At 36.4% G+C, this 18,232-nt stretch overlaps 4 protein-coding genes across 7 annotated transcripts; 1 reads left to right on the top strand and 3 right to left on the bottom strand.

Moving 5' to 3' along the window:
- Positions 1–257: 257 nt before the first annotated feature.
- On the bottom strand, positions 258–4,739 carry LOC122316587 (enhancer of rudimentary homolog). Of its 4 annotated transcripts, none has more exons than XM_043133230.1 (5): positions 4,026–4,285; positions 2,378–2,471; positions 1,690–1,810; positions 778–896; positions 258–480 (listed from the first exon to the last, which is right to left on the bottom strand). In XM_043133230.1, the coding sequence occupies exons 1-5, from the start codon at positions 4,026–4,028 to the stop codon at positions 401–403; spliced, it is 417 nt and encodes a 138-aa protein (XP_042989164.1). In that variant the 5' UTR covers positions 4,029–4,285; the 3' UTR covers positions 258–400. The 4 variants fall into 4 exon arrangements, with proteins under 4 accessions (XP_042989164.1, XP_042989162.1, XP_042989163.1 ...); XM_043133228.1 differs by lacking the exon at positions 4,026–4,285 and adding an exon at positions 3,759–3,993; XM_043133229.1 differs by lacking the exon at positions 2,378–2,471 and having other exon boundaries at positions 4,026–4,739.
- LOC122316433 (uncharacterized protein At2g29880-like) lies at positions 4,737–6,780 on the bottom strand. The gene is made up of 3 exons (XM_043132950.1): positions 6,774–6,780; positions 5,550–5,890; positions 4,737–5,234 (listed from the first exon to the last, which is right to left on the bottom strand). Exons 1-3 carry the CDS (start codon positions 6,778–6,780, stop codon positions 4,737–4,739), a joined length of 846 nt encoding a protein of 281 aa, XP_042988884.1.
- Positions 6,781–6,804: 24 nt separating this feature from the next.
- LOC122316586 (L10-interacting MYB domain-containing protein-like) lies at positions 6,805–10,943 on the bottom strand. The gene is made up of 7 exons (XM_043133227.1): positions 10,746–10,943; positions 9,247–9,587; positions 8,934–9,084; positions 8,089–8,429; positions 7,868–8,018; positions 6,992–7,332; positions 6,805–6,898 (listed from the first exon to the last, which is right to left on the bottom strand). The coding sequence occupies exons 2-7, from the start codon at positions 9,577–9,579 to the stop codon at positions 6,893–6,895; spliced, it is 1,323 nt and encodes a 440-aa protein (XP_042989161.1). The 5' UTR covers positions 9,580–9,587; positions 10,746–10,943; the 3' UTR covers positions 6,805–6,892.
- Positions 10,944–15,697: 4,754 nt separating this feature from the next.
- Positions 15,698–17,981, top strand: LOC122316588 (L-type lectin-domain containing receptor kinase IX.1-like). The gene has a single exon (XM_043133232.1). It carries the CDS (start codon positions 15,816–15,818, stop codon positions 17,757–17,759), a length of 1,944 nt encoding a protein of 647 aa, XP_042989166.1. The 5' UTR covers positions 15,698–15,815; the 3' UTR covers positions 17,760–17,981.
- Positions 17,982–18,232: the final 251 nt, after the last annotated feature.

Below are 18,232 nucleotides of genomic sequence, written 5' to 3' on the forward strand. Positions count from 1 at the left end.
GTTTCGTATCACATATCCATATATGCATAAAAACTTCAATTCCAATGGAAACTTAACCAGATACTAGCATTGCCTAACATTAAATGTGACCATCGAATGGCTGGCGAAAAATTCACATTTTTCATTTATTCCAAAAAAAAAAAACTTACATATTGATCCAACACCCGTGAAATATAAATCAATCAATTCAATTAGGATTTTAACCACGAAACATTTGAGCTAAAACAGGAATATTAAGGATAAAGAAAGCGCCGAACCAGTCCGAGTGGAGCGATTCAAATTATGTGAATTCTCCTGTTGCAGTAGAGGGCGTGTTGCACTATTTTTTAGAGAGTTTTCAAGAGAGAGAGATCGAGCCGGTCGGATCGGGACTGGGGAGCGGAGGATTGGAATGCCCGTATTATTGGGCCTGGGGGGCCAGCCGCGCCACAATTGAGAGAAGCCCATATTTGCCTGTAGTTTCTTTTTCATTTTCATCATCTGGGATGAGATAATATCCGATTAGCCGAGCTTACTTGGGATGGCAGGCTGTTTTATTTTAATAAATTACTGCATTATAAATGGTACCCCACATAAACCTTTCAAATCTGACCGTCCATAAAAACACTCAAGGAACACTGAGCGTGTATTGCATCATCAATTAACTAAATTCCAATTTGTCATCAGGTTTAAAACAAGGTCGTTTTAATCAGTAAGAGAGAAAGGGAGGGGGGGCAGATAAACTAACAACTTAGGCAAGCACATTCCGGAAAACCATAGAAGTTCACAGAAAAGTACCAGAACCCAATATCACCATCAACCTCCCTGGACACGGGAGCACTTCCATAAGGGAATAATACGAACAAACAACAATAGTTGCTATTCTTTTGAAATCAGAGCATAGAGCCACCTTTGTCCTATAATATAGGAGCACAAAAGAGGTTACAATATGCGTATTAAACACCTTGGGTCAAATGCAAAGCCCACGCACAAATTAATTCTACAGACAATCTGGTAGTGTAACTACAGACTTAAGCTGCAGAATCATACTAAATTTAATGTGCCAATTTCTTTAGATGATGAAATGTCCGCTGTTTGATCCATTGTCTATCATACGGTAAATAGGCATGGATGGAGTGATCATAACTGTAAACCAGAACCAAATGAAAAATATATCAGTTTTCACATCGAAGTGTTGTTGGGGAAACATAACACATTCCCCAAGTTTCCATAGAAAAGTTAATAACCACTATCAACAAAATACTTGGTGTGATGGGTAAACATATATATTCCTTAAGTTTTTATGGTAAAGCAGCGGATCAAAAAAAGAGTTTCTGTAGAAAAAAGAATATTCACTATCACCAAAATAAATTGCACATGCATGTTGCCTGGTTTGGTTTGGTAGATGAGATGAGTTTATCTTCTCATATAATCATTACAACTTTTCCAAACTCCCACACAAAATATAATAAACAATTCAACTTTTTCAAATCCCAAAACAAAAGTTATATTAAAAAATTATGTTCCAACAATATTTTATTCAACTTTCAACTTTTATTTCATCTCATCTCATCTGTGTAACCAAACGAGGCTATCTCTTAAGTTTTGTAATTCACTTTGTTGTTGTTTTGTTAGCAAGTTTTAGGGATTATGGACATGTGCTTCTTTCAAGAGATAACAAGAAGGAAGGGGAGAGAGGGAGGGACATACACTAAGGCGCTCATATCCGCAAGGCCGTCAATAAAATTGTAGAGATCTGCAATGTCATACGTGATGTTTCTGATGGCTGGATTTAACTCTTTAAGCTTCCTTTCGTATAGCCCACATATACCTGTTACACAGAGTAATATAACCTCTAGTAAATGCAAGACCATCAATAGACCAACCACATTAAAGTTTTGGAGCCATTAGGTTTTATTATTTTCCAAAGGATCAACTCCATCAACAAAGCAGACCCATCCCCCGAAAAAGTCCTTAACCATGGACATAATATGGGGGTTGTTGGAACAAGGGCTACATAGGCAAGTAATACCTATTCTGGTCTTATCCTTCTTCAGCTAGCAGATATTTTAAGTCAGAGCTTGGTCCGAGGTATATTTCTTGTCAGAAGCCCTCTTCATTTTATTTTGGGCCTCATGAAACAAATAGTAGTGGATGTTGAGTTTATAGAATCAGGAAAGGAATAAAATGACAGTCGTGTCCTGACCTCTTACAACCAACATTTCAGAAGGTTATTTTTAAGGAATTTCATAGAGCTAGTTCAGATCCTGTTTAAAGGCTACTCTATTAGCTATACTAACAGTTACCAGCACTGAAGAGCAACCTTAAACAATGGATGCAGATGACGATGACTGGTAACTAACAACCATATGTAATATATACACGGTTCATCACATACCATCCATAGCTTGGCTTATCGATTCATAATCCATAAATGTTCTAGAGGCCTTGTTTGGGGAAGTTTGCATCAAAATAATGGTATGCTTATTAGCCTACATATGAAGACAGAAAAAAATTAGTTGGCATCCTATCCGATAAGCATGCAATTAATCACCAGAGGAAAAGTGAACTATTTCACACAAAAATTTGCATGATTGTGAAAGATCAATCATCGGGTTTAACACGAGAAACTAATAGATATTTGATAAGTAATAGATCTTTTATTAAAAAGCACAAACAGTCCAACTCAAGAACACATATTCTGATATATATAACTGCAATGTTATATTGCCACACTCACATGTGTAAATAAAAACAACCAAGTTATAAGTAAGTGTTAATTTTTTTTGTCAGTAAAATAGAAGTTATGTGGAAGTGATAATACTGGATCTGAAGAGTAAAAATGCAAATAGGAGCAAGGAAATATGGGCAACACTTATTCCTCTACACAAGTACAGAATGTTCAGGAACAAATCAATAATTGGCAGTTTATTAATAAAAATAAAACTATGACCACACAGATTCATTGTCCATCATATATTATGAACTCAATTGTTCAATGCACCCTATGGAAGACTTCTATATCTACTATAACCACATCCAATTTGATAAATCACCCGAAGTTTTTAAAGAAGCATAAATAAATGTGATCAGAAAAATGGTAAGGAGGAATACATAATGACTTTTCAAAGATAGGAAAACCAAGATATACTCTCATACCAGAGATCATTTTAGGCCTCAAATGCAAGAATATGTAGATAAACAAATATCGAGAGTTTAAAGCATCAAACATCGCATGCTTAAACTTTGCGCCATCCAATTTCAGTTCAAAATAAAATTACAGATGTAAATCTATTGTACCGGCTTATGCATTAGGGAATCAACTAGAAGTAATCTTATATTTTTTTTTCGCGACAACTGCAATATAATCTAAAAATTTAATGTTTTACCGTTCTTTTTATTCCTGAAAAGGTTATCTTACAAGAAAAAATCCCTGATGAGTTTTCTAACAAAAGCATATTTAATACTTCAATATACATCATATCATACTAATAAAAAAAAATACTTTAATATGCATCGCAGTTACTCTTGGTGAAACAAAACAAATATAGCCCGTGGAAAAAGCTAATAAATCAATAATTTAAAACCTTACCCAACCGTTTGGTTTCATAGAAAACGGACAAAGAGTGGGCAGAGAAAGAATAAAGCCTAATGTTCGATGCTGTTTTCGTTCCCAATCACATTGAAAAACAATCCAAGATTGGTAAAACGTAAAGACGTCTTAAATACTGTTTTTCTTTCCCATAATAAGCACGTAACCAAACAAACCCAAGACTTACCTTAAAAATTTGGTCAAATAGCAGGGCCATGGATGGAAGGAAAAACAAAAAAAGAAGGAAGATCGGAATTTGAGAATAAATTTTTTTTTTTTTTTTAAAGAAAAGGCATGAGATGAAAAGGCTGTAGCACAGTACGGAAACCCTAATAGTTAACGAAAGATCGAACGATTACGTAAAGTAGTCTGTGATTCTCAAGATTAAGGCGAATTTGAATTGAATTAGTTATAAACAAACAAACATATAAATGAATATTAAAAGAAATACTACCATGAGGAACAGTAACCAGACAAAGCTCCAAGCAAGACAATGGTTTGCGTGCAGGTGCAGCGACGAGAGAGACCGTGAATTGGTGGGAATGAGCGATGTTGGAGGGCGATTTGGACATGGACTGGCATATTGCCAGGTCACCAAAGAGGGCAAAAATGGAAATTAATATGTTGGGCCCGACTTGACATGGGTGTAACTAATGACTTTTGGGCTGGTGTTTGGTAGGTTGGGGGAAGAAAAAGTATACTGATATTAGCCCAGTTTAGATCTGCCCGATCGAAAATTTAGAGGTGAACAAAAAAATCTGGCGACTCCGACTCAGGCCGGACTCCGACTTTTCCGACTCCGACACTCTCAAAATCAACCCCCTTTAGGCTTTAATGCCTCAGCCTTACCATTGAACATCGATCTATTTCATAACTAAATGTTAATCACCTTCAGAATAATCCATCTTACCAATCAGAACCGCATATCAAGTAATTTCAACGTTAAGGGACTGACTGTAATCATTCTATCGGATCAAAATCCTTGTTTTCCTACAAATATTAACAAAGCAACTAACAAAAATCTTTTCCTCTTTTTTGCAAATTCAAGAAGAATATACATTTACAAACTAAAGCATCTAATCCAGTCAAGAAAACACTTTTGTTACTCAAAAGTGAGAGATTCGAGACAAAATGGATGTCACTCTCGAAATAAGAAGCTCTAATACTACCGAGGAAGTTTTCTTAATAACCATTTCTTTCTCAGAGCGATATCCAATGCCAAAAACGTTTTTGCTTTTTTCTCATCTTCCATAAGATCGCAAGCATCCAACATTAGCTCATCATCCATGTCAGGTATTGCTTGGAGAGCATCGATTGCACTTTCTATCAATTTATAATTCTTATTCTCCTTGTTATGCACCAATCTTTTTACCACACCCGCCATCTCGGAAATAGCTTCTTCCATTCTTTTGCCAGTCTTTTGTGCCTTTCCAGGACGCTGTGATTTGGATGTTGTCTCAGTTGGTCGCTTCCTTGGATCATCACATGGTTCAGTATTCCCAGCTGGAACTTGTGGATCATCACACGGTCTATCCATTTCTATTTCCATCCCCAGAAACTGATCACTGTGTCTTCCATCCCATACTTTATTTCCAAAGATCTTGCATAGGTCGCTAAAACTGCATAGCAATTTACCTCTGTATGAAATAGCATCAGGGTAGCCCTGCATAATGCGTACATAAACAACTTGTGATTGGCAGGATCAATAATCGATAATTTTGGCTAACATTGAACTTATTTTTACAGTCAGTACAATTATGCTGGAGGCATTGCCGCAATCCCACATTTAAAATAAAATAAAAATAAAAATAAAAAAAGAAAAGGAAAGGCAGCAGCATTAGCTGTTCAACTGCTAAAATTTCCTTCTCTCTCTCAATAAAGCATAGTTCTCACTCCTATGTGATGTGTTGGAGATGGAGCACTAACAGGTGCTGCCCAAAAGAACAACATTAGCATTAGCAGAGAGGGAGGAATGCACCTTAACATAATCTTCCCAGACATTATTTTCAGCCGTAACCATTTGTTGAGATTCATCCCACATAAAACCACTACGATTGAGAATGCTGCTGATGTCATCATACTGTTTCATCAAGCATATATACCAATCTTCTAGAAAATTCTTGCTACATTGGAGCCCGAATTTCCCATTAAATGATTCAATCATATCAGCCCACGCTTGCTCAGTGAATGTGTGAGTCACCTTATTGCCTCTCTGCACTTGGTCTATCATGAGGTCAATAAAATAGAGTTCCATTGACGGTGTCCGATCCATCCTCAAAGGAATCTCACCAGCAGGGGATTGATCATTGTTTGGCTCACCTACAAAATGAGGAAAACCATGAGGATACAAAAGCCGTTATTTTATTTTATTTTATGGATACAACGAAAACAAAATAATTCAGGTTCACACAGCACGCAATACATTTCCTGGCACATGAGACAAATCCTTTACCCAGTATTCATGCTATCATCTAACTTGTAGTTTAATCACAACAGAAAGATAATGACCTGTTCAATTTCATTCCAAGATGATTCATCCAATTCCAGCAATAACTTTGTTTTGCAGGTTTAAAAGCTATTGAGATCAGAACGTACAATTTTGAGCAATTCTCAATTAACAAATATAAAGTGTCAAGAAAATATGTGCATAACAAACGCTAAAGGCATTAGCTTACACCGGCTTAACTAATGCAGGAGATTGCAGCTCACATAAACCCATCCATGTGATCCTCAGACACACAAAGGTTTATAAAAGTGAACTTCTAGAGAATCCAGATGATTTATCTTCGATCACGCATTCAACAAAAGTTTATTATTATACATTGCTGTAGGCAAATGTGTGCATGGGTGAAAGAAGGAAATAAAACCACATGGTATGAGGGGAACTGACATATGCGTAATTATAATTGTTAAAATCTAGAAATGACACAAATGGTTGTCTTATATTCCTAGACACGTCATATCAAGAACAAATCCTCTCAAAGGATGAGTTAATTGTTCCCTTTGTTCAATATGATTGCGTACAATTTTGTTCCTTCGAGTTAGCCTAAGTTCACATAATACACTTCCAATAACTGGAAGCTGTAAATGTATTCTAAAGCCACGCTCTTCATACTAAAGCCACGCTCTTCATACTAAACTCGTGACTCGAGATAATACTTTTGACCACTGCAGCCATCAGGATTTTCAGTAAGATACATACCAGTCATCAGCATAGGTAATTCACCACTGGGTTCTTCATTGCGTGACAAACGGCTGTACCTACCATCAGAATGTTCTTCCCCAAAGATAGCACACAATTTTTGATAGCTTGGAAGAGTTTTAACTCTGTATGATCGAGCATCAGGATGTTCCTGTATGCACTCTGTGTTAGGTGCAGTAGGGCAAAACAAAGTAAAATTAGAATAGACAGTGGTTCACCTTGGTATAAGCATCCCAAACACAATCATTAGCTGTTACCATTTCTCTTCTTTCATCCCACGAAAACCCACTCTGCTCCAGAAGAATCTTTACATCATTGTATTGCCTCCTCAAATGTTTGTATCGATTCTTCAGAACATCTTTGTCATGATGAGATCTGAATTTTGCATTAAAAGATGTAACCATGTCAACCCAAGCCTGGGTTATGAAAGTCTGTCCAAGTTTATTTCCTCCATGCACCTGTTCTAGTAACAAATCTATAAGATAACGGTCCATTGGTGGTGTCCAATATGTTCTTGTACGATCGCTAAAAGTAGGGGTCTGTACCCCCTCTCTTTCACCTACAAACCCAAAGTTATAGTTATAGGAGTTCATCAAAGGTTTCAAACAAATGAAAGATACCAGCATTGGCAAGTACTCAAGACATCTCAAATGAAGAAGCAGCCTTTCTTGCATGACTACACTTTATAACCATCTTCCGAATATTACCATCTTCATCCTTGTAACTCTTTGGCCATGAAAATGTTACAAGAGAACCTTGCTATGATATATAGCCTTGAGAACTCACGTAAATATTGATTGACCAGAGAGATGTGATTAGGAAACCAGAAGACCCAACTACTAAGTTTCATCTGATAGAGGGACTTTAAACATTTATGATTTATAGGCTTGAGAACATGTGTAAATATTGATTGACAGGAGAGATGTGATAAGACCGACAACTAAGTTTCATCTGAGAGAGACTCTAAACATTTACAAAATTGATAAATACTGGTGAGGTTCCAATTTCTCTCTCCATATGATTTCCATTTGATCGATGTTAAGCAAAAACTATCTTATAAAAGTCAAAATCGAGAGAAGCAAGTCGTAACTCACCAGCCTTTCTGTCTGATAAGTCGTCTTCAAGGTTTTTTTCTTGATGTAAATCGCAGGGGATCCCACCATCAATTTCATTTCCATATATTAGAAGCAAATCATAGTAGTTTGGCAAGGTTCTTGTTCTATATGCACGCGCATGCGGGTGTGCCTACATATATTATATGTCAGTAAAGAAACTTTAGAGAAGAAAGAGAACAAAAATATTAAGAACGATGTACCTTGATATATGCATCCCAAACATCATCATCAGCTGCAATCAGTAGTTGTGTTTCATCCCAGGAAAAGCCATTTTGTTTAAGAAGAAGTGTAATGTCACTATAGTACTTCCACAATTTCTTATATCGATGCCTTAAAACCCTTTTCCCATGTTGAGGACCAAATTTTCCTTTGAACGAAACAAGCATATCAGTCCAGGCTTGTTTATTGAAAGTATTATCTGATTTATTGCCTCTTCCTACTTGGTCCAGCATAAGCTCAATGAAAAACTGGTCCATGGCTGGAGTCCAATCAGTCCTCGTTCGCTCATTACTTGAAGGGCCAAGGCAGCCCATTCCGTCAACTACAATTTGAGGAAAACAATTGTAAACATAGTCATATCAGGTTATCAGAGTACATCCTTATTTACATTGAAGAACATTCTGGGAAACAAACCATCACAGAAGCAGTAATCCTACATATTTAGAGTTTTATGCAGCTCATGTTCGGTTGTCCACTAAGAAAGGTCATCTTTTTTTATTTTGATAAGTGAAGAAAGGTCATATCTATTAAACCATATAACATGACAACTAGGCTGCAACTTTTTGTAGAAACAATTTGAAACACTTTCCATTTTGAAGATCGTAAGACTGAATTCCAACTGCATCTTGATTATTCCATATCTCATGTGCAAGTTTCATACACCATGAATAGGACAAGCAGGTCAGAGTTTTTTCAAAATGTGTGTAAAAGCTTAGCAGCAAATAAATAAATCATTATAAAACTAGTCTATAAAACAGAGTATCAACACTATCATATTCAGTCCCCACAATAAAGCCAACTCCACAGCAGGAAAAAGGATAAATACCCATATTTACTCCTTGCACTTCCTCGTCAAAGTCTAGATCATGACTTGATCGGCTGTACCTTCCATCAGCAGTTGTATACCCATATATCAGGCACAAATCGCTAAAATTCAGCACTGCTTTAGTTCTGTAGGAGCGTGCATCAGGGTAAGCCTGCATGCACTTTATGTTCTTAAAAATTATGGACTAGATGCGTTCATGATATTATTTTTTGGATAAGTAATTGGAGACTTTATTTAAAAACACAGAAGGCATAGCCCAAGTACACTGAATATATATGCTTTTATGATATCAACAAATAGAAAAGTAATGTACCTTAATGTAAGCATCCCAGATATAATCATCAGCCACCACCATTTGTCGATTTTCATCCCAAGAAAATCCATTCTGACCAAGAAGATTCTTCACATCATTGAATTGCTTCCACATATTTGTATAACGACTTTTTAGAACATCTTTGTCATATTGAGATCCAAAATTCGCATTGAACACATTGAGCATGTCCGTCCATGCTTGCTTGTTGAAAGTGTGGCCAATTCGATTGCCTCTATGCATCTGCTCTAGCATAAGGTCGATAAAATAACGTTCCATTATTGGCGTCCAATATGTCCTTGATCGATCATTGCTTGCAGCAGTTTGGCTACCCATACCTGGCCCTAAAAATAAGCAATATTATTAGTCAGTTCATTTTGGTTGTATAAACAGGTAGCTGATAGACAAGAATTGCAACAAAGGTCGCAATAGTACAAATTGATATTGAGATATCTCAAAAGAATTAGAATAAGAAAAAGAAATAACAAGATTTTAAATTGAGACGGAAAGGAGTAACCTTCTTAACAAAAAAATGTTCTTAATATAGTATCTTTCGGCGGTAAATAAATTGTTTAGTATAAGGAATTTGACTTCATCTGTTTATCTGAAGAATGATCTTGAACAAATGTCCTATTCAGTACTTGACTGCCTAGATTTTCAAGACTGAAAAACATATAGCCAAACGGTAAGTTTTTTGAGATTTTATAGTTTATCTTCGGAGCCAGGTAGCAGGTTGCTTAATAGCACCTTACCAAGCCAATCTAAACGAGAGCAGTTGATTTTACTCTTCAAAAAAAAAAAAAAAAAAACCAGTTCCAAATAAGTAATAACGTGAGATCATCACATTTCATGTCTAAAAATTTTGTGTTGATTTTCCTACGGATTCGAAGTAACGAGTAAAGTTTCCTATGTTCGACAATAGGATTTAATTTATCGCATTGATGCTGACATGCTGCCAATATAATTATATATCTTACTAGTTATTACTTGAAACTCTATTGCATCAGCTAGCTTAAAGATAAATGAAAAAGAAGAAGCAATACTACTCAAAGATGGTCTCGGATGAGATTAGCAGTGGAAAAGGGCTTGTCCAATGCTTTCGATAACATGGACTACCAACCAAACATCCATGTGAATGAGAGTACAAATTTAGAAAAACCAAAGCATTGCTACTATTAGAACTCATTATATGTAAGAAATAAATTACACAAAGGGATTTGTCTATGACTTCTACTCTTTCCGAAAAGATGGAGGAGCTAACGACTTTTGATTCATCACATCCCAACTATGATCTGATCAGATAATCAGAACCGAGGTTCAGTCAAAATATGAATGCAATTCAACGGACCCTGGAATTTTGTAAATACTCGAGCATTTCGTCCAACAATGGCGTTTTCCAACCATGAAATCCATGACAGAGATAAAGCAGAATCCAGAAGGAGAAAACAAAAACAATACAGAGAAGAAAGCGTAAAAACTTTCTAAGAACTGAAAGATTTTACCTGACGGTGAAAAGTTTACAGCTTTAGCCTGTTTGTACCGACACGAGAGAGGCTGAGTTGCAAGCGCTTTGGTTGGCGCCTAAAGCGAGCCTGTGAACTGCGATTGTGAAGAGTGTAACCCTAATCCGGAATAAGGGCAAAACGACCGAGGTGTTTGGTCACAGAGGAAGTCTGTTATCTACGCCGTGGTCGTCAATCATCGAGTAGGCCTCCCTATGTTATATATATCAGGCCGGCTAAGGCCCATATATCTAAAGCCCATAGTAGCCCAACTTAATCACAACCGTATTTAGACCCAAGTATATGAGGTCCAACCCAGACAAAATGTTGGAGAGCAGGGAACGTAACAGAATTTAGGCTAAGTTTGGATAGTGAGACGATATCACATGACCTATAAATAGTAATAAAAAATTGATGAAAAAATAATGATAAAATATTAAATAGTTGTAATCTTATATCATCACATTATCTAAATGCAATGGGTCTCGTTTGTTTCACAAATGAAATGAGATAAGTATAAATGAATTAAAATTAAAGTTAAAAATTGAATAAAATATTATTATAATTTTTTTTAAATTTAAAAAAATTAAATTATTTATTTTATTTTATATAAAAATTTAATAAAATTATAATAATTAAATAACATAGATGAATTGAATTGAATTGAAAAATCAATCTTCAGTCAAGTCTTGGGTAAACGAAGAATAAAGTGCAAACACATGGAGGACTTGATTAAAAAAAAAAAAAAAATGAGCGCATAAGTTTCAAACTTATATTCTCCATTTCAAGATATACCAATCCAGCTTTCAGTTAGTCATCAAGGTTGAATTTAGCTGTTGAATCAAATTTAATTCATTTCAAACTAATCATTAATAATATCCATTACTTTTTTAATTTCTTATAAAAAAAAGTTAAATTCATCTCAACTCACTTCATATATATCTAAAAAGTTAAACTCAACTCATCTGAATCTATTTTATATATTTTAACTTATAAAGTTAAACTTATCTTAATCTAAAAAATAAATCCAATTTAATAAATTTATAAAATATTATTAATTGATAATTTAACTCACCTCATCTCACCATCTAAATGTAAACCAATCTCGTTTTGCTTGGATTCATTTTATTTTCCCAGTTGGGATATACGTGCACATGTAAATTATACAAGGATTTTGTTTTTTTTTAGGACTGGATTGTAAATACACGTGAAAATAGAACGCGTATTTTCCGAAGAAAACCATGAAATTTTGTCAACGAAAACCGATAAAACAAAACATTTTTAGTCTTATTATTAATTGTTTTGTGTAAAGTTGAATATTGACAATTAATTGAATAATATAAATAAATAATAGAATAAAGCGTGGCTCCGTACTTTTTAAATTTCTCATAAATAGTACTAAATCATTTTAATATCTAAAAATATCTAAACTCATATTAAATTGATTCTATAAAATTTATTCTATTATCTCAACTCACTACTATTTATAAAGAATTAAACTCAGCTCAACTAATCTCAAATTTCAAACGCAACCTAATTAGTTAAACTCAACTCATCTCAACCTAATTAATATATTTTAACACTCAACTCATCTCAATTTATTTCATATATTTTAACATAAAAAATTAAGGATAGCACTACTATACATTCTCAATTTGCTTACTTGTTGTGCCTTTAGTATAGGGCTGTTCATCCAGGCAGGATAAAATCCGGCCTGGACCGGAACCGATTTTCGGCCCGGATCAAATCCGGGCCGGAATCTGGATTTAAAAAACCGGATTAATCCGGTTCGGGTACCGGATTTTAAATCCGGGACCCGGGTTTAAAACCCGGTACCCGGATGTTATAAACTAAAAAAAAAAAAACCCTAATTCTTCCCCCCCGAGAGACCCATTTCAAATCGGATTGAATCATCGATCTCTCTCTCTCTCTCTCTCTCTCTCTCTCTCTCTCTCTCTCTCTCTCTCTCTCTCTCTCTCTCTCTCTCTCTCTCTCTCTCTCTCTCTCTCTCTCTCTCTCTCTCTCTCTCTCTCTCTCTCTCTTCTGCTCTGCGAAGTGCTTCGCCTCCCTCCCCCAATTTCCTCTCTCTCTCTTCTCTGCTCTGCAAAGTGATCTGCTCCGTGAAGTGTGTGAAGTGTTCTGTCTGCGAAGTGATCTGCTCGATTTACTCCATTTGCACACCCACGATCTCGTCGTGGTCTCATCGGAGTAGAAGGTTGCGATTTTGGTGAAAAACTGGGATGGGTTTTGGAGATCGGCATATTTGGTGAAAAACTGGGATGGGTTTTGGATTTTGTTGTTCTTTTTCAGTTGTGTTTCAATCTCCCTCCCTTGGTTTAGTTTTTATTTTTTTTCCTTCTCTCTTTTTCTCTTCGAGTTTCATCTAATTTATGAAGCTGGGTCTACCTCAAACTTGGTTGTTATTGAGCTTGAACATGGCAAAGCAAGTTTCAATTACAGAGCATGTAAATAACAGAGCATATTTATCCTTTCATTGCAGAGCTTGAACATGGCGAAGCAAGGCTAATCTGTTTGACCCAAATAAAACCTTTCAGTTGTGTTTCATTTATCATATTAAAAAAGAAAAAAAAATGATACGGGTTTAATTCGAAATCCGGAATCCGGGATTTGAAAAACCCGGATTCATCTGGGTTCCTGCCCGTTTCTGATCCGGGATAACCCGGTCTGGGTTTCGGCCCGGATTTAAAATCCTGGTTCTGGTTTGGGTCTAACCGGATTTATGGGTCGGAACCCAGATGAACAGCCCTGCCTTAGTGTAAATTGAATGTTTTTTGTTTTGTTTTTTATTTCAAATGTTTTTTAAACATGTTTAAATATTTTCAAAAAATAAAAAAAAAAATATCAATATACTAATAGTTATTTCTTTAATTATTAATTTTTTTTAAGAAATAAATAAATATTTAAACGGTCAAAATGAAGGAACATATTAGTATTATTCAAAAGTTAAATTCATCTCAATATAAAAAATTTAAATCCAATTAAACAGATCTTATAAAATATACAATTCAACTTAATTTATCTCATTTTAAAATTTAAATATATTTCAATTTCGTCTTCGATTCATCTTAATTTCCCAAAGGGGAATATACGTGCACGTGTAAATTAAACACGTATTTTGTGTTTTTGTTTTTTGGACGGGATTGTAAATAAACGTGAAAATAGAACACGTATTTTCCGAAGAAAATTATGAAATTTTGTCAACGAAAACTGATAAAATAAAACTTTTTTTTTTCTTATTATTAATTGTTTTATGTAAAGTGTAATATTGATAAAAATAATGTTATATATAGTTGTTGAGTGTATAAATACTATACAATTATTTTAAAAAAAATAAAATTAATAATTAAAAAATTATTTTATTTTTTATGTGAGTCTTGTATTAAAAAATAATTACGTAACATTTATATATAATTAAAAATTTATTTTATTTTTTATATGAATTTTATATTTAAAAAAAATTATGACTATAAATATTATTTTTTTGTTTATAATTATCTGTGGAACGTGGAACTCAACTCGAGTAGTTTGAGAAACTTTATTGACCGAATCGGAAAGGGAAGGGGGGCGGCGCAGAGGCACAAACGTGGCCGCCCTGGGTTCGCTCTCATAAAGTACACGGCGCTGGCCGACATTCTTCCCCAAAATTTGAAGGGCCATACCTGACACCACTACGGCTGCTTTACCATTTTCCACTTCTCATCAACTCCTTCACCACCACGTGTTGACACAAGGTGCCTCTCTTTACCATTGTTAATGTACATTTGGTTGAAAAATATAAAGACCCAATGATCAGATGTCTTATAATTTATGCTCGATACCCAAGCGATCATACCCAACAACATCAGTTTTGGAATTTATCAAATCAAGAACTCGATTTCATCTTGCATATGAGAATTACAAATCAAGGCTCATCACAAATTTTCAAAACCAAAACGTCATAACAACATGTGTTTTGAATTTGAGTTTTACTATTTGTCATTCTAGTACACTATAAATTATAATTTAAAAAAATAATTTTATTTTTCTTTAAATTAAATTTTTCTATTTATCATAGATATCACATATTTAATGTGAGAAAAAAATATAATATTTAGTGTACCAAGATAATGAATTTATTTTCTTTTGATTTTATCAATTCAGCAACCAGAGACCAAAACATTTGAAATCCTGGAGATAGCCATTTTTATTCTTGTATCACGATTCACCTATTACCTTTTGCCAAGCCGTTGAAATACTCGTAGGCCGCCATTCTTTTTTTTTGTAACGAAAATTCTCCAATCGGTCATTCTAGGGGACAGAAAGAATATGGGACGGCAACAGTCCAACCCCACCCGCACGAGGTATTCGGTCGATTCCCAACCGCCAAGTCTTGTGATGTGTTACTTAATTTACTGTACAAAGAAGGGGGAAGGAAGCGACTCCTTCAACCGCACCCACGCTCTGCTCCATTCTCACGAGTTTCCCACTTACTAGTGTGTGAAACCCTATCGCGTGGTGAATAGGATAGATTACATGGTTTATGACACAATCTTCCTTCTTATCAAAGTCAATGCCTATATACCTCATCTCTGATTATCAGAAGAAATCAAAGCAACCCAAAGTTAAAAATAAAAAGCAAATAGAATTGACGAATGAATATGCATGCATTTCTTCTTATAGCCATAGGGGGGACGGATTGACGTAAATGTTCCCCTTCTTCACACAAGAGAGGGTTATGGACACAAGTACAAAAGCATCAAAATGATATAAATATTAATAATAATAGATATGCGAAATGAAAGTACTTTCCTCATATAGTCTTACTTTCCGTTTTCTAACGATGGCCCAAATACGAAAGGGACACACTTTGCATACGACAGTGGGAATCACATGTTATATCGACACACGCTCTGATTGGGAGTTTCTATCCAATTAATTCACCTTAAATTTGGACACAAAACCCCTGAATCCCAGTCTATATATTCATGAACAGCTTCTGAATCCATTCCACCCAGGCCGGACACGGACAGCACGCCTGGCTTGGTCTATTACAACATACTTTCATTCACCATGTCTCCGACCAGCCTTCACTTCCTGAATTTTCCCTGCATTTTTCTCTTCGTTTTCTTCCAAATGTTTATCCCCTTTGCCCATCCACTTTCCTTCCGTTTTGATCGTGATTTCGGTAATCTAAACATCAGCTATGAAGGCGATGCCAAGCATTCCAGCGGAAAAATTGTGATCCCCGCATCAGATTCGCAGTATCGCGTGGGGTGGGCTAACTACCCCAAGCCCCTGCACCTATGGGACAGCTGCTTAACGGGGAGTTATGGGGCCGACTTTACAACCCATTTCTCTTTCACCATTGACAATGTTAATGTTAGCGGGCCTAGCGGCGGCCTTGCCTTTTTTCTGGTTAGTGTTGGGTACGACCTTCCGCCCAACTCTGCTGGTGGAGAACTGGGATTATTCAACTCCACCAGCGACTCCGACATGACCAAGAACCGTATCGTGATGGTTGAGTTCAACACTTCGATGCAGCTCGTTGGAATCTGTGAAAACTCACCCCATTCATCCGACAACAAAAGTTGGGATGTTAAATCGCATGCTGGGAAGACGGCTAACGTGTGGATAACTTACAAAGCTTCGACCAAGAACCTTAGTGTGTTCTGGACATATGAGAATAACCCTGTTTTCATGGGTAATTCCTCTCTTTCTTCCATTCTCGATCTAAAAGACGTTCTGCCCCAGTATATAAAGATTGGTTTCTCAGCTTCTACAGGCTCGACGCATGAGCGGTATACCATTCATTCATGGGATTTTCACTCAAATTTGACTCAAAGCTGCAATAAAATGAGGAGGACAATTTTGGCAACGTCTGTTGCTGCGGGTTTCTTGATTATGATGTTGCTGATGAGCATCATCAGTTGGATAGTTCTGAAGAGGAGGAGAATCGGCAATGATCAAAGCAATGGAAATGACGCGGATTCAGAATCCTCCATAAGTACAAATCTTGAGAGAGGAGCGTTGCCCAGGAAATTTTCTTACCTAGAACTATTAGCAGCCACCAACGGTTTTGCCAAGGATGGAAGGCTAGGACAAGGAGGGTCTGGCCTAGTCTACAAAGGAACGTTGTCCGATCTAGGACGCCCAGTTGCTGTGAAGAGAATCTTCACTGAATCCGAACACTCTCAGTCTCTATTCATCAACGAGGTGAAGATAATTAGTCGTTTAATACATCGGAATCTGGTTCAGTTCATCGGGTGGTGTCATGAGCAAGGTGAATTCTTGCTTGTTTACGAGCACATGACTAATGGCAGCCTCGATCATCACCTCTTTGGCAAGGGAGAAGCGCTCCCATGGAATGCCAGATACAAGATAGCTTCAGGCTTGGCCTCAGCCCTTCATTATCTCCATGAAGAAGCGGAGCAGTACTGTGTCCTTCACAGAGACATCAAGTCTGCTAACATATTGTTGGACACAGATTTCAGCACCAAGCTTGGTGATTTTGGGGTTGCTAAGTTGGTGGATCCTCGGTTGACTCCTCGGAGAACTAGCGTGGTAGGGACTTATGGCTACTTGGCCCCGGAATATGCAAATGAAGGGAGGGCCAGTAAAGAATCAGACATGTTTAGTTTTGGAGTAGTGGCTTTAGAAATCGCTTGTGGCAGGAGAACTTTTCAGGATGGAGAATTTCATGTCTCACTTGTGACGTGGGTTTGGGAGCTCTACCTTGCAGGAGATATTCTCAAAGCAGCTGATGAGAAATTGGGCATGGATTTTGACGAGGATGAAATAAAACGCTTGTTGGTTGTGGGATTATGGTGTGCTCAACCAAATGACAGGGAAAGGCCAAAGGCAGGGCAAGTAATTAAGGTTCTTCGGTTTGAAGCACCGTTGCCAGAGCTTCCACATGACATGCATGACCCTGGGTTTCATCAATTTCTCCCTCAATCCCAGGATCAAAGTTATTCCTTTCAACTTACCTCAAGCCTCGACGACTTGGGTCGGTAAAGTAGTGGTGCTGCTGCAAATACCAAGCAAAACCCTGCTGGAATTTTTACTGTTTTTCCCAGTCGGACCCTTGTATAATTTCGCCCCTTGAAACTCATTACATTATTTTCCAAGTTAGGCAACCATCAACTAGGAGTTTTTTTCTGGTAATTTTTCCCAGATAAATGTTTCTATGGAATCTCTTATTTTCTTCTCGAACAATATTTTTTTGTTGTTGTTGTTTCCTCTAACGCCCTTCGCGCGTCTTTTTTATGTGGTCTGGGCTGCGCATATTTTTCAATCAATAAAATTTGATCTTATAAAAAAATGAAAGTAAAACCTTTTCCTACTACTGGCAAGGTCTAGTTTGGCACTATTGTTACAACATTAAATTGTTTTTTTTTTTTTTAATGTCCTTTGAATCCTACAATCCCCATTGTTTTGGGCTCAGGTGGTGGTACTCCCAAGGTTTTTTGCAATGGTAGCTTGTGAGC

The sequence above is a fragment of the Carya illinoinensis genome, chromosome 7 (genome assembly GCF_018687715.1).
Source record: "Carya illinoinensis cultivar Pawnee chromosome 7, C.illinoinensisPawnee_v1, whole genome shotgun sequence".
Classification (NCBI taxonomy): domain Eukaryota; kingdom Viridiplantae; phylum Streptophyta; class Magnoliopsida; order Fagales; family Juglandaceae; genus Carya; species Carya illinoinensis.